This window comes from Mercenaria mercenaria, chromosome 8 (assembly GCF_021730395.1).
Source record: "Mercenaria mercenaria strain notata chromosome 8, MADL_Memer_1, whole genome shotgun sequence".
NCBI lineage: Eukaryota > Metazoa > Mollusca > Bivalvia > Venerida > Veneridae > Mercenaria > Mercenaria mercenaria.
This window is the reverse complement of record NC_069368.1, coordinates 45,732,945-45,748,769: the sequence shown is the minus strand read 5'-3', so window position 1 is coordinate 45,748,769 and position 15,825 is coordinate 45,732,945. Positions and strand designations below refer to the sequence as shown.

The window sequence follows — 15,825 nt, the reverse complement described above, 5'->3', positions numbered from 1 at the left end:
TTAATTAAAGACCAAACTGATCAAATTTGTTACGCGAATGGTCACCTTTGCCCCGAGGCTAATGGCTAAGAGCACACACTCTCCTGGAAATATTAGCCACACACAGTTCTTACTTGAATCTAAGTTTTGATTTAGATAATGTTATTCGACATGTGTCTTTCCTATCCTTTGTTTTTCACAACTATCATAATCTGCTAAATAAGTGACGGACTTCAACAGGTCGAGAGATACACACAACCTATAACACCCGAAAAGAAAAGTACTTTTGAGAAAATTAGCCTGGTTTTGAAACGAATAACTGAAATACACTATGGCATATATACCGATACACCATTGACCCCATCTTCATCTACTTTCATTTGGAAAAAAATCTTCTTTGGTTAGTCAGTTCTTGGGCTTGCAAAATCAAGATAAACAAAGTCTTCCATGCACGATTTTTCGTGTGTTTTCTGTTTCATATCAATATCCTACATTTCATAAAGTGACCCCGTCGAAATGGACCAGAATAATGTTAAAAGTTACATGACTACATCCTGTCATGCTGATATTCTAAAACAACATTTGAGCCGCGCCATGAGAAAATCAACATAGTGGGTTTGCGACCAGCATGGATCCAGACCAGCCTGCGCATCCGCGCAGTCTGGTCAGGATCCATGCTGTTCGCTAACAGTTTCTGTAATTGCAATAGGCTTTGAAAGCGAACAGCATGGATCTGCGCAGGCTGGTCTGGATCCATGCTGGTCGCAAACCCACTATGTTGGGTTTTTCATGGCACGGCTCATTTTATAAAAAGTCCGCTTTACACAATCAAAGAAACATGCTGCAAGGTTATAACAGAAAATGTTATTAAGAGGATGTTAAAATCTCTTCAAACTGTCTGAATCTAATTCATGGAGAGATAAAATATGCCATTAGCGAGAACCCTTCATTCTCTATGAGTTTTAACGTTCTCTAGGAGTCTTCACTTGGACATGGTTTGAAAATATGGAGTATCATTACAACAAACGTAAGATTAATAACTTACAACAATTTTACGAGGCCTATCAGCGCCTTTGTGTTTATTAACATATGTTAAGACATTAAAGTTTATCTTGGTCGTTTAACATTTACAGAGGTCATATAACACGGAATTTATTGCCATCGTGTGAGTGTAAGAATATGATTCATCAGAGAAAAGGCTGTCGTGATTCACAAGAGGAAAGATTGTCATGAATCACCAGAGATGACACTGATACGATTCACCAGAAAAGAGACTGCCACGATTCACCAGAGAAGATAGTTCACGATTCACGAGCAAAGTAACTTCACTGTTCATCAGAGAAGATACTGTCATGATTCATCAGGAAAGAGACTATCCTGATTCACCAGACACGAGACTTCACGATTCACGAGGCAGTCAAGGAAGGTACTGTCATGATTGTTCAGGTAAAAGCAAAAGTCATATCTGTTTCTGATGTTGTAGAATAAAAGACGATACTTTGAAAGCAAAGAAGGGAAGTAAGCAAAACAATAGCTGAATCAGTTTGATTGAATCTGTCGGCATTGCAACGTACAATACCACTCACGTCCACTAGCAAAGGCGGAACTCTATCATATGGAAACCGCAATAACATTTACCTTTCGATTTAGTGAGTGTTCGGGTTTAACGTCTTTTTCAACAATTTTTCAGTCATATAAACGACGGACCTTTCGATTTAAGTTCACAAAAAGATGTAGGGTGATATAGGTTCAGTAACGGTTTTAACTTGTGCTCGATTTATGTTTTACCAAACTTGCACAGAAAACAAGAAAATCAACTAATAACAGATATTGAAATTCTCGGTCTTTTTCGTTGTACTCAAACAAAAATCCTACTCAAAGCGGGTCGGGAAAAGGACCATTTAAAATGTGAGTTTAGACGCTTTTATAGTTCTTAATGTAGTATAAATTTTGAAAAATGGCGACATCATTAGATACTCAACAGAACAATATTATGCAATTAGAAAACAAATTTAACCTCAACAAACAGCATGATTCTGAGTAGTTAGTTTGTATGAACCTGGATAAGTTATGAGGACGACGAAAACTGGCACAAATCAATTACAAACTTGCGTGTATGTCCTAAATTCATAGATCAGAAAACTGCCATGGGGATTTGTGACGCAAAGGTTTCAGTCATGTGTGCTTAGTAACTTTGCCAGTTTTGATTAGTATTGTTGTTGTTGCTGCTGCTGCTGCTGCTGCTGCTTCTGCTGCTGCTGTTTGGTGTTATTTTTGTTGTTGTTGTTGTTGTTGTTGTTGTTAAATTGAGAAATATGTGACTCATTACCAATGTCAAAACATTTAAGTACAGAAGGCAATATTGAAGTCAATAAAATACCCGTCAAATCAAGTTTTCAGTCAAAGATGCCAGAATTTTCCAATTTTGATTTCTATTTGCTTGAAGCTTATCCACAATTAAACCACAATATAAAATCATTTAAACTGAAGTACCTGAGTAGGAATAGAAGTCTTGCCAACTCGGCATCCTGTTCGATATCGTTAGTGTCCGACATGACGTGGCTCACAAGACGCAGCTTTCACCTTTCGAATACTCTTACTTGTTCCGCGTCAAAAACTGTGCGCTATTTCGTCTTCTGATCATCTCTGGAAATACACAAAAAATAGGCTTTATTTTTTATTCCAGACGGAAATAAATGTAAAAGAGAGCTCTTTACTTGCCGAAAACGACCCGAACTAACAGTGCAGTGACCATAAGATATTTCGTTTTAGATGACTTCGGCGATGCGTGTATCTGCAACTAGAATACTCAATAATTAAATTTTTCGCAATGCTCGATGCAAGTCTGATTATGTCTTAACTCCACATTCTCTTTATATATGTTAGTATGCCCTACTTTGTATCTAATGAGTGGGATTTGTTTTTCAATATAGTGCAAGTCATGCAAAAGGATCAACAGACAATATGTTTTGTCGGACTTTGGTTGGTTCAATTCTCATCCTGTTTGGTTAATCTTGCAACTAATGAACTATTTAACCATACGTACGTAAAAGTTGTGTGGGTTTTTTTATACTGTATATATGAAATATGCGTAGCAATTAACATAAACTGATAGAGAATGCCGTTTTGGCACAACTTTTTGATGATTTTGCACGCGTCAGAACAGCGTGCTTTGCACGTTTTCTGCAAGTGTTTTCTCTATCCATAATGAAACATGCAATAAAACAGAGCACATAGATAAAAACCTGAATTTAAACATTTTTGCAAGCCGACTGGAGCCGACTGTAAACTACAAAGCTTTTAAAACTAATGCTCTTTAATAACAATTTTCCAGTGCAGTGTGGTCTTGTTCATTTTTTTCTTAGTATATTTATCGTCTAAAAAGATCTTCCCATCACAAATTACACAGTTATTCTTACACCTCTTTAAGAAGTCAATTATCATAAAGTAATAATTGCCTCCTTTGACAGTCAAAAGTTTTTTTTTATTATTCTAACAATGTTAAATAACCATTTCCGGCATTACTTCCAGAAGAATTTTTTTTCAACTTCCATAAGAAATAGATTTTCCCGACTACGTACGCCGTCTATGAAAATTCTTAAATTCCAATTTGGCACAGATGTGTTCATTGCCAAATTTCTGAATTAATTTTTTCCCGCCCATTTACGTAAAGAACTTTTCTACGAAAAACCTGAAATGGTATCCCACGTATGGACCCGTCATCAAATATTTTCACGCCATGTACGTAGAAACGCTGTGTATGAAAATCTAAAAAAATTATCAGGCATAAAGATTCATTTATAAAATTTCTAAAAGACAAGAAAAATGTTTCCGAGCCATGTACGGAGATACCTCGTTCGTTATAAAACGACAGAAATGTTCATTTTCAAATTACCAGATTTTTTTTGCCATGTATGTGAAACATTTAAACTTTTGAAACCTAAAGCTGGCATGAGGAACACGAATATATTATTAGATAAACATCTTTAGATTTCTCGTGCCAATTGCCAGACGGATTTGTAAGGAATTCTCTATCTAGACTAAACACAGACAGTTTTGAGGAACATAGCGATGTGATGAAAAAGGCTTCGGTAGATCAAATAGGAAGTCGGGTGTTTGAACAAAATCCTCACTTACGTGGTATTGGTTGAAAATTCTAAAAAGTTATCAGGCATAAAAAACATAAAATTATGTTGAATTTCTAAAAGAAAAAAATGTTTCCGAGCCATGTACAAAATAAACGAAAACGGCATCAGGCAAAAATGTGCATTTTCAAATTACTTAAAGATTATATTTCATGAGCCAATTTCAAGACGAAATTGTAAGGAATACTCTATCTAGACTATTTTGCGGAACAAAGCAATGTGATGGAAATCAATTACCCGTATCATGTAGCCAGGAGATTTTCTCGTTATGATGACTTACTAGTTCGTTTTTACGAGTAAATGTTTCGTTTTATAAGAAAGTCGTTTCTTATAACGGTATTATTTCTTCCAAATTTTCTCTTAATGTCGACATTTTTAGGGTGTATGTCTTACTACTTTCAAACAGCTAACGATTTAAACTGATGTTCTGTAACTACTTTTGGCATATTCTTTGATTTTTTTTTTTTTTTTTTTTGAAATTTTAAGGACGATTTTGATTAAAATCATGCATATCCCTTCCCTTTGAAAGTTTTACTGAAGTTATAATTTCTTTAAGGATGTAGGATCGGGGTTGTTTTTCTGACGTTATTTTTTCATGCTCTGAGAGCTTGAGGAACATTAGTTTCTAAGACAAATAAGATAAGAAAAAGCACAAGTTACAGAACTCGTTTTACTTTTATAGGGCATTATCTTCACTTACTGTTTAGGCATTTCTGAAAATTTGTAAAATTGAAAAAAATGCTGGTACCGTATAAAACATAATATTATATATTATGATATCCAACTAAATGTTATAGGAATAAGGTCAGTTATTCGGTCGAAAATGTGCTTCCGTGGTGTAGTCGAAAGAAGTCCATAATAAATAGATCCTAATTTTCCCATTTTTTTTGCGCAAATTCGTGTAGAACGAGTGCTTTAATCACTATTTTTCACTACTAGAATACATTCTGCATAAAATGAGATGGTTTTCATGTTCATACACCCCACATGTCAAGTTTTGCAGATCGAAACCGGGAGTAGGTGTTTATTGCGCGGACGAGAGCAAATATGCGCCATTTTTAGGGTAGCAGGCCACAGCTGACTGGCATTTCACTATGAACTGCATAACCCCCTATTTTCTTTTCATTTTTTTTCGTTAATTTGTGATAGAACTTCCATGAAAAATAGGTGTAGGAAAAAGTGATGTTCTCTAAAGATACGTAAAGACGACCTGAAGTTGCCGTTTTTTATATGAAACAAAGAAGGATTTGAATTACTGACCTTTAACCTATAAGAGCTGAAATAAGACTTTCTGGAAACACATCGCAATTAGTCTTAATAGTCATAGATCGGTTGTATATGATATAAAAGGGCGTTTCCAATGCAAAATAATAGTGAAATTTGAAAATTTTTGAATTTTGACTATATTTTGAGTAGATGCGCCTATTCAGCAGCGATTTCTGGGATTAAAAAGCTAATATTTTGTCTCCAGAATGTCAGAAAATGCACAAAATGCATCCTTCTGGGTCTTATTCCTGACGGAATGAATGATATTTCAGAATCCAAGTGAAACATAATGCAAACGAGTGAAACTTTTACCAAAATATACAATAAAAGGACCATAGGGCCAAAATTTAGCCCAGTAAATTGGTAGGGGGTGGCTTCTATTAAATTTCTATATTTCTCTAAAATCTCGAAATTTCACAATGAAACTTGGCATTTGTTTGGTATTACATCTTTCTTGAAAATAGAAATGAAAATTGTGTGATATTTGATAAGAAACATTTCTTATAATAGGGATTTCAGGTCTTACCGGTTACATTGAATACAATGTGATATCAGTGCTGTATATCCATAAATGTCACTAACAAATATCTTTTATTTTTACATGCTGACATAATTACTCCACCCACTTTATTTTCAATGGAATAAACGTATTTAGATCTACAAAAACAGTTCGTTAAAGGGGAATATTCAACATTTGACAATGTAAATATTTAGAAAGATTTTAATAAATACTATAAACTGGCGAAAATATATACGAGAATAGGACTACAGACAAAAAAGATATGGCAATTTGAATATTATCAATTAATAAAATGGCAGCCATTTTAGGCACAGTTACCTTATTGCCCTTTCCTTATATGACATAACCAAATATTGTATTTATGGCAATATTATGTAAAATACTATTGAACATGGAGCTTAAAGTGAAGGTATACACTTTACACATGGAGCTTAAAGTGAATGTATACACTTTTACATATAAACTAAGGTTCATATTATACTATGTCCAACACAATATGTTTCTCTTAGTTGTTATTCACTAATTTCCATATATGGCAATGCCCATATAAGGAAAACATTATGATATCACTGTGTCCAAAATGACTTCCATTTAAGTACATAGATGGTATTCCAATGGCCATTTTTTTTGTTTTGTGTTCAGTCCGATTTTGATACTTTCTTCGTTAGTGTTAATGTTTCACCTAGTTCTTTCTAATAAGAACTGTTGCCAAATGTTGCATAGTCCCCTTTAAGATTTTAAAAATATCTTGCAGCAAAAATGCTTCAAAATGGAAATGAAAAAAAAAACGTTGGGGTAACCGTGCATCTAAGAGATTTATTTAGAAAAAAAAAGTGTTTAAAAACTGATGATTTTTTTAAATTTTTAGTTCTTTTTTAATTTATATTTCCTGAAAATATGAAGTGCTATGTTGAAAACTTTCAGTTGTAGCTTATCATTATATATATCAGTCAGAAAAATATCAGAACCAAACCTGATCTACTGTCATAGAGATTTAAAATTACCGACCCTTACCCCATTGTACATCTTGCATTAAAAGCGCTCGTACATCTTTAAATGTAAGTGATACGATAATGCATCGCATTCATTTTCGGTGCATTTATAAGAAATGAGAAAAAGTGTGTTCTGTGCAATTCTATAAAGTCAAAGAGAATACGCTTTTCATAACAGTAAGCAGTATGTTTTGTTTAATGATAAATGTGATATAAAAACTGCCCAGGAACTTCATACGTTTTATGGCAGCCTGCATATTTTATCTTCAAAATCCAATCCGTTACAAAATGCCAACAATATATTGTTCACTGTTACAGAAACTTTCCAACAATCCGTCTATTTCTTACGGTTAAAGACATTTTGGCTCTAAATTAACTACTACAACAGTAATTATAGCAATATGTTCGCAGTGTTTGATTGAAAAACTGGTTTTGAACCTACAGATACTAGCGAAACACTAGCTTCTTGTTCTACCAATTAATTTTTGACATATTCTTGATTAAGAACCGTCGGTTTATTGATTAAATTATCCAAGAATGTTACAGTACTAGACATTTGCAAATTAAAACAGTATCCAGTTGTTTGGGGCATCACGTATTACCGACAATGTTGAGATCATAGTACTAATGCTCAAACAAGCAATTATATATGTTACAGTCATTTTTTAAAATAAAGTTGGCATTCCCCAAGTCTCAGAATATTACTGAACTGCCGTGTGTGTCGTCTGTAAATATCTCCCGGTACTTGGATTCAGTGTTGTAAGATTGTCTGGTTATTTTTATTTCCATGCATGTACGCACGCACGCTTTCACTTCGACGATAGGTGTAGAACATTTCATTACCTCTCATAAACCCACTCAGTAAAAGAGGTTTGATTATAATCATATCATGGAGCTATATCACAACTTCCTGACCATATGCAGTAACCAGTTTGAAAAATGACAGCAATACTATGAAGTTCATCCTGAAAAACTGCTGATACTTTTATATTTTCTTGTACAATTCTTTACCATAATAATAATAAATAGCATACACCAAACAGTATGCTCTTCCATACTTCCAGATTGACAATGACCACAAGCCCTATCAAAACAAAGGCATTGTGTGGTAATATAAGGATAAGATGGGTAAGGGAATTATTTATGTATAAGTAACATAACCGAAGACTTTGTTAAAGAGAAGAAATATTCTGTACATTAGATAAACATGATAATATCCAAGACAATGATTAAGGTCGATGAGAAACACCAATTAATAAGTATTATAGAGGGTTTGCTAAAGTATTGATCTGTGAGACGGGCTTCATCAAATAAAAGTAATTATGTTTCGATTTAACTAACCAGACTAATACAAAGAAACCTAGGTACGAGGCAGTGTATTATCTCAAATTTTGCCTGTGAGGTATCATGAACAGCATCTCTACATTAGGAACGACACTTGTTAAAACTCGTTTGATCATATTCTAATTATAAAAGGAAGATGACCATTTAATACTTCATTTCGAAGTATAAAAGTAACTGAATAAATTTATGCTGTTAGGAGTAACAAAGATCATAGTTTTCTGTCTGTTTAATAACCAGTATCCATTTTGCAAATAGTATCATCAATATTTATATTATTTACAAATAAGAATACTTATGTACTTGTTAAAGTGTGCGATATTTAAAGAAGGATATAAAAAATGTCTTCTAAAAAACAAAAAAAGTATAAATGAATGTCTTAGATAAAAGATATTTCCATTCTTACTAACAACAGCATTTATGGTGACACCTTAATTGAGCAAAGATACACCAGCGCTAATCCAGTGGGGAATCCAAAATAATTTAAATCTGAGTTAGCTGTCTGCTATCTAAATGACAGGACATGAGGCAAAGCAATGTGTCACAGTCTGAGCAATAGCGTGTATTTGAACGCAGTATTGTCATCTGTGAATGACTTGCCGTAAATTATTATTACCGGAATCTAAATCAGCCTGTGTCTCCTGTATTGACCGAGCACAGCATGACTACTGTAACCGAACAAACCCTTGCTGCTTTGTTCCTGACCAGTAATACAATTATGACGTAATCACAAGTTTATTACTGCAATATGTATAAATTTTAAAAGAAGATCCGTTAGAAGCACAGCACTCAACCAAGCAAAATAATAGCAGACTTTTGTCTGAATATATAATACATACGAGTTCAAGTGAAGTACGGCATTTTTACGGTCACCACACAGTAAGCCTATGTTAACTTACTACTATTAAAACAAATGCTTCAGCTGAAAAATTATAAGATCTAAAGTAATTTAAGGGATACTATAGTAACATCTTTCAGAAAATTCACGTTAATAATCTTTCAGCGAAAAGCAGGCTATTTAAATCACTCATTTTATGATGGCAAGACGAGTAATTTAGCCTAAAGGTAAAGTGGCAGCAGGGCCATATTGCCAACATTGGTTGATAAGCCAATACTTTATTACCAAGGGAAATAAAAACTTTCTCAAATCTGCCAACCATCCTATATAATTGGAACATAAATAACTTCATTCGTCAAACAATACGTAACAGAATCCAGAATTTAACACATACTTGTTTTTAAGTTTATGCATATTTGATTCTTTTATATACATCAGATATAAGCTATCAGTGTAGGATTTTCTATTTATATGTATTTATCATTCGAAGTTCGCCATCAATGCAGAAAATGCTCATTTAGTTTGGCTAAATATAAAACGAACTGTATGTGAGGCTGCATGTTCGGCAGAGCATTATTGCCAGGTGCATATTATTCATTGTCTCAATAGTTCGACACATTGACTTGAAATTTCGAGTTATTTCGTACACATTTCGAGTTACTAGGTAGGAATTTCAAGATACGTACTTCAATATTTCGAATTAGTAAGCTTGAATTTTCAAGTTTCGAGTTACTAACTTCCATAGTGTACACAAGTGTAAAGTGACCGGACAACGTTCGCTCAGAAATAATCACGTTTAAGTCTAGAAGTTTTTCGACTCAGTTTGAGTTCATATGGCAAGGAAATATAGACATACCCTACATGAATATGATGTGTAATCAAGCGCACACGTACAATCAGGATCAGGTACATGAAAACACTGTGTCTCTAGATATCAAGGAAAGGCCATAAAATTTGAGCAGTTACTGCCAGAACTTATATATACTTCAATGTGTCACTACTTTCACCATATCTAGAAGGTTTTTGACCTCATGCGAGCACTTTACCACCGAAGTTTACTATACGTGTAAATAAATGTAAGTATAAATCTTGATACAGTTTGAAATCTGAAGTATCTTTAAAGGCTAGAGTAAATCATAGATTGGTGTACTGTAGTATATGTTCAAGTCCTTACAAGCTGTGTATAAAGTGTAGTTGAATGAATCCACATTTGTACTTCCAGAATCAATGAAAACAGCCCAATAACATTTTTTGGTCTTTGATAGACAGTAAGACTTTCAAATTGTGTGGATAAAAAGCCGAAAAACAAACGAAAATTTAGAGTTAAAAACTCATAATTTCGAGATACGCGAGTCAAACTTTCGACTTACGTATCTCGATATTTCGAACTGATAACTAAAAGGCAACTGAAATCGTATGCATGCCATTGATTAATAGTAATTTATTAAAAATTGCCTGTTTTGCAGGCAGTACAAATGATATATTTATTGTTTAATATTTTAACCTAAAATGTTTATTTCATGTTTAAATACTCGTGAAGGTTTATGAAATTTGAGCAAAATATTTAAATTTGATTAATGTGACATACTATGTGTAAATTTATAGCGTGTTTTAAATACTTATGAAAATGGAGCATTATCAAAGCAAAAAATAGTTATAACTATACTCACAAAACATAAACTGTATCCACAATTATCAAAATATAACACATTTAACAAAATACTAGAAAATAAACGCTTTTTGCTAAACAATTAATAATGTTGCCATGCAATTCTTATCGTGTCTGTATTCCATTTATACTTCGATGACAATGCAAGATAAATCCGTTATATATTATGCGACTGATGTGTATTTGGTGTAACTTTGAAAGAAGTGCCTAAAAACAATATCTAGTATTGGCTCTTCTATTCGAAACATGATTCTTTTTCCCTTTTAAAGCTGGAAGTTTACGTTACGTTAAAAATGGACTCAAAACAAAACATTTGAAAATGCAAATTTTAAAGTGGTTTTACACATATTTTAAATATTCTCGAATTACAAAATCGTGAAATGAAAAGCCTTTAAAGTTTTCACATTTCTATGGACATTTCTTTTAATGTAACATGCTATTTATCTCTGTATGAAATTATGTTTGGGTAAACAATAACAGTGTATATTCGACCTTTTCGAAAGTAATTTGCCTCATTAAAAGAAGAATGAACAAAGTCCCGTTAGGAAATTTCAGCCTCATTTTAACAGTCTTACTACACAATTTAGAGGCAACTGTTAATGTTTATTGACCTTTTTATGATATAAGGATGCTTCGGACTAGCTTTAGTAAAATCTCGCAAGACAATGCATGAAAAGTTATTGAAAGGCAATGGAACTAGTAACTTAATTATTTAATAAATGTAATGCATGCAGTTATATCCAAAAATATATATAAAGTAAATTCTAACGAAGTTTCATGTCAACTTTTTTTTAACGAACGAAGCCTGAGTAAATCTCCGCCTTCCCTACTTTGGGTCATGTGGCCTAAAACAACTGTTTTCATTTTAATTCCTTAATTAAAACATAGGAAGGTGACAGACAATTACTGCAGGCGTAAGTTTTAACTCAAAAGTGGTTAAAACCCACACTAAAGAAGTAATGAAAAGGCAACTCACATGAAATGAAATGGAAATTTTAAAAAGGTGACGGGAAAAAATATATCCACCTATACTATATATATATACTATAAACAATGTAACATTTTTTCACGAAGGTTAGCTTTTTGTTTTAAAACCTTACATGCTCTTGCTTTGTCTGACCTGAATAAAACGCAATACAGTTTATTTAACTACATGTACCCAATATAGCGTTGTACTCTGTTCACATGACGAAACCTTAGAGGATTATAAAAATTCTCGAGTAGTCTCCCTATCGTAATTGTTTCTGGATTCGTAATGCATGAAACAATAATGAAAACAATCAAGTCCCCTAGTTTTTTTTGTAAAATTTGTTACTCTGGTGGCTGAATTTTGCCATTTTCAAATTTGAAAATATTAAACTATATTTATCTATCAATATTCAAATCTCGTTTCTGTCCATCGACTCCATGCATCTAAACAAATATGAAACAAGAGCTGTCTCCATAGAATGACACATGCCCCGATGGTACTTTGAATGAATAGTTATGGCCGATGTTAGAGTTTAGGACCTTTGACCTATGGACCTGGGTCTTGCGCGCGACACGTCGTCTTACTGTGGTACACATTCATGCCCAATAATTTTAAAATCCATGCATGAATGACAAAGATATGGACCGGACACGCCCATCATTGCACTATCATGAAATATGACCTTTAACGTCTAAGTGTGACCTTGACTTTTGAGCTACGGACCTGGGTCTTGCGCGTGACACGACGTCTTACTCGGTACACATTCATGCCAAGTTATTTGAAAATCCATCCATGGATGACAAAGATATGGACCGGACACGAATGCACTATCATGAAAAATGACCTTTAACGTCTAAGTGTGACCTTGACCTTTGAGCTACGGACCTGGATCTTGCGCGCGACACGTCGTCTTACTGTGGTACACATTCATGCCAAGTTATTTGAAAATCCATCCATGGATGACAAAGATATGGACCGGACACGAATGCACTATCATGAAAAATGACCTTTAACGTCTAAGTGTGACCTTGACCTTTGAGCTACGGACCTGGGTCTTGTGCGCGACATGTCGTCTTACTGTGTTACACATTCATGCCAAGTTATTTGAAAATCCATCCATCGATGACAAAGATATGGACCGGACACGAAAATTGCGGACAGACTGACAGACGGTTCAAAAACTATATGCCTCCCTTCGGGGGCATAAAAAGAGGAAATTCTTGCTGTTTGGCAACGCATGTCATAAAACAACATGTATTGCACGCTGATTTCAAATGTTTTAGCATCCATTTATACTTTAAGTGAAAAATGCAATAACATATATATATACGTCTTTTGTGATCAATATGACAGCCTGCACATGTTATCTTGAAATTCCCATCCGTTACAAAATGCCGACAATATATGAGCCGCACCATGAGAAAACTAACATAGTGGCTTTGCGACCAGCATGGATCCAGACCAGCTTCGCATCCGCGCAGTCTAGTCAGTATCCATGATGTCGCTTTAAAGCCCGTTGTAATTAGAGAAACCGTCAGCGAACAGCATGGACCCTGACCAGACTGCTCGGATGCGCAGGCTGGTCTGGATCCATGCTGGTCGCAAAGTCTCTATGTTGGTTTTCCCATGGCACGGCTCATATTGTTCATTGTTACAGAAACTTTCCAACAATCTGTCTATTTCTTATGGTTAAAAACATTTTGGCTCTAAATTTTCTGTTAGAACAGTAATTATAACAATTATATGTTCACAGTGTTTGATTGAAAAACTGGTTTTGAACCTACAGATGCTAGCGAAACACCAGCTTCCTGTTCTACCAATTAATTTTGACATTGTCTTAATTAAGAACCGTCGGATTATTGATAAAATTTTCCAAGAATGTTACAGTGGTAGACATTTGAAAATTAAAACAGTATCTAGTTGTTTGAGGCATCACGTATAATTTCAACCTTATCTTCGTTTCGATTACCGACAATGTTGAGATCAGAGTACTAATGCTCAACCTAGCAAGCCTCAAGAATATTACTGAACTGCCATGTGGCGTCTGTAAATGTCCCTGTACTTGGATTCAATGTTGTGAGATTTTCTGGTTATCTTTTTAGAATGAAGTCCATTTGGTAAATACCTATGTTCACGCATGTACGCACGCACACTTGTACTCCGACGCTAGGTGGCTTAGAGATGTAGAACATTTTATTACCTCTAATACACCGACTCAGTAAAAGAGGTTTAAATATAAACATAATTATGCAGTAACCAGATTGAAAAATGACAGCAATACTATGAAGTGAATACTGAATTTTTACAAGTTGTTAACTTCTGATACTATTATATTTTCTTGTACAGTTCCTAACCAGAATAATGATAAATACACCAAACAGTATCCTTGCCATACTTCCAGACTGACAATGACCACAAGCCCTATCAAACGAATCGTGTTGAAATATAGGGATAAGACAGGTAAGGGAAATATTTATGTATAAATAATATAATTAAGACTTTGTTAAAGAGAAGAAATAATCTGTACATTAGATAAACATGATATAGACCAATTAATAAGTATTACAGAGTGCTTGCTAAAGCATTGATCTGCGAGATTAATAACCAGTATCCATTTTGCAAATAGTATCATCAATATTAAATTTTATATAATTTACAAATAAGAAGACTGTTATGTACAAAAGTGTGTGATATTTACAAAAGGATGTGAAAAATGTCTTCTAAAACAAAAACAAAAATATAAATGTACGTCTTAGATAAAATACATTTCAACAGCGGCGTAAACTGCGACTCCTTAATAAATCGAACAAAGGGCTGACTCAGTCGGGAATCCAAAATAATTTTAATCTGGTTCCGCATTATAGGAAATAAGACACAGTCTGAGCAATAGCGTGTATCTGAACGCAGTATTGTCATCTGTGAATGACATGCCGTTAATTACTATCACCGGAATCTAAATCAGCCTGTGTCTCCTGTATTGACCGAGCACAACACGACTACGGAGCATGACTACGGGTCAAACAGAGTATTGTAACCAAACAATCCCTTGACACTTCGTTTATGACCAATTATACACTTATAACGTATCACAAGTTTATTACTGCAATATGTATAAATTCTACAAGAAGATCCTTTAGAAGCACAGCACTCAACCAAGCTGAATAATAGGAGACTCAGTCTGAAAATATAATACTTACGAAGTGAGAGGGTGGGGTGGGGGATGATGGGGAGACATTTTATTGTCACGGCACTGTAATTCAGTGTTTACTTACGACTGTTAAAACAAATGCTTAAGCTGACAAATTATAAGATCTTATGTGATTTAAGGAAAACTATAGAAACATCTATCAGAAAATTCATGTTAATAATCTTTCAGCGAAAAGCTGGCTATTAAATCAATCATTTTATGATGGGATGGCAAGACGAGTAATTTAGCCTAAAGGTAAAGTGGCAGCAGGGCCATATTGCCAACATTGGTTGATAAGCCAATACTTATTACCAAGGGAAATAAAAACTTTCTCAAATTTGCCCACCATCCTATATAATAGGAACATAAATAACTTCATTCGTCAAATAATACGTAACAGAATCCAGGATTTAACACATCTTTGTTTTTAAGTTTATGCATATTGGATTCTTTTATATACATTTAAAAAAGTACATCAGATATAAGCTATCAATGTAGGATTTTCTCCCCATATGTATTTATCATTCGAAGTTCGCCACCAATGCAGAAGATGCTCATCTTATGTATTTAGTGAAACGAACTGTATGTAAAACTGCATGTTCGGCAGGGCATTTTTGCCAGGTGCATATTATTCATTGTCTCAATAGTTCGACACATTGACTTGAAATTTCGAGTTATTTCGTACACATTTCGAGTTACTAGGTAGGAATTTTAAGATACGTACAAGTGTAGTTTCTATATGTCGAATTAGTAAGCTTGAATTTTCAAGTTTCGAGTTACTAACTTCCATAGTGTACACACGTGTAAAGTGACTGGACAGCGTTCGCTCAGAAAATGTTTAAGTCTAGAAGTTTTTTGTCTCAGTTTAAGTTCATATGACAATGAAATATAGACATACACTACATGAATGTGTAAACA

The 15,825-nt window shown here is 34.1% G+C and overlaps 1 protein-coding gene across 1 annotated transcript in view; it reads right to left on the bottom strand.

Annotated features, from left to right (window-relative positions):
• Positions 1-15,825, bottom strand: part of LOC123566437 (growth hormone secretagogue receptor type 1-like) — a 108,613-nt gene that overhangs the window by 68,333 nt on the left and 24,455 nt on the right. The window contains exon 2 of the mRNA XM_045360539.2: positions 2,473-2,625. Within this exon, the coding sequence (XP_045216474.2) occupies positions 2,473-2,534 (62 nt within the window). The 5' untranslated portion in view covers positions 2,535-2,625. The remainder of the gene's footprint in view (positions 1-2,472; positions 2,626-15,825) is intronic.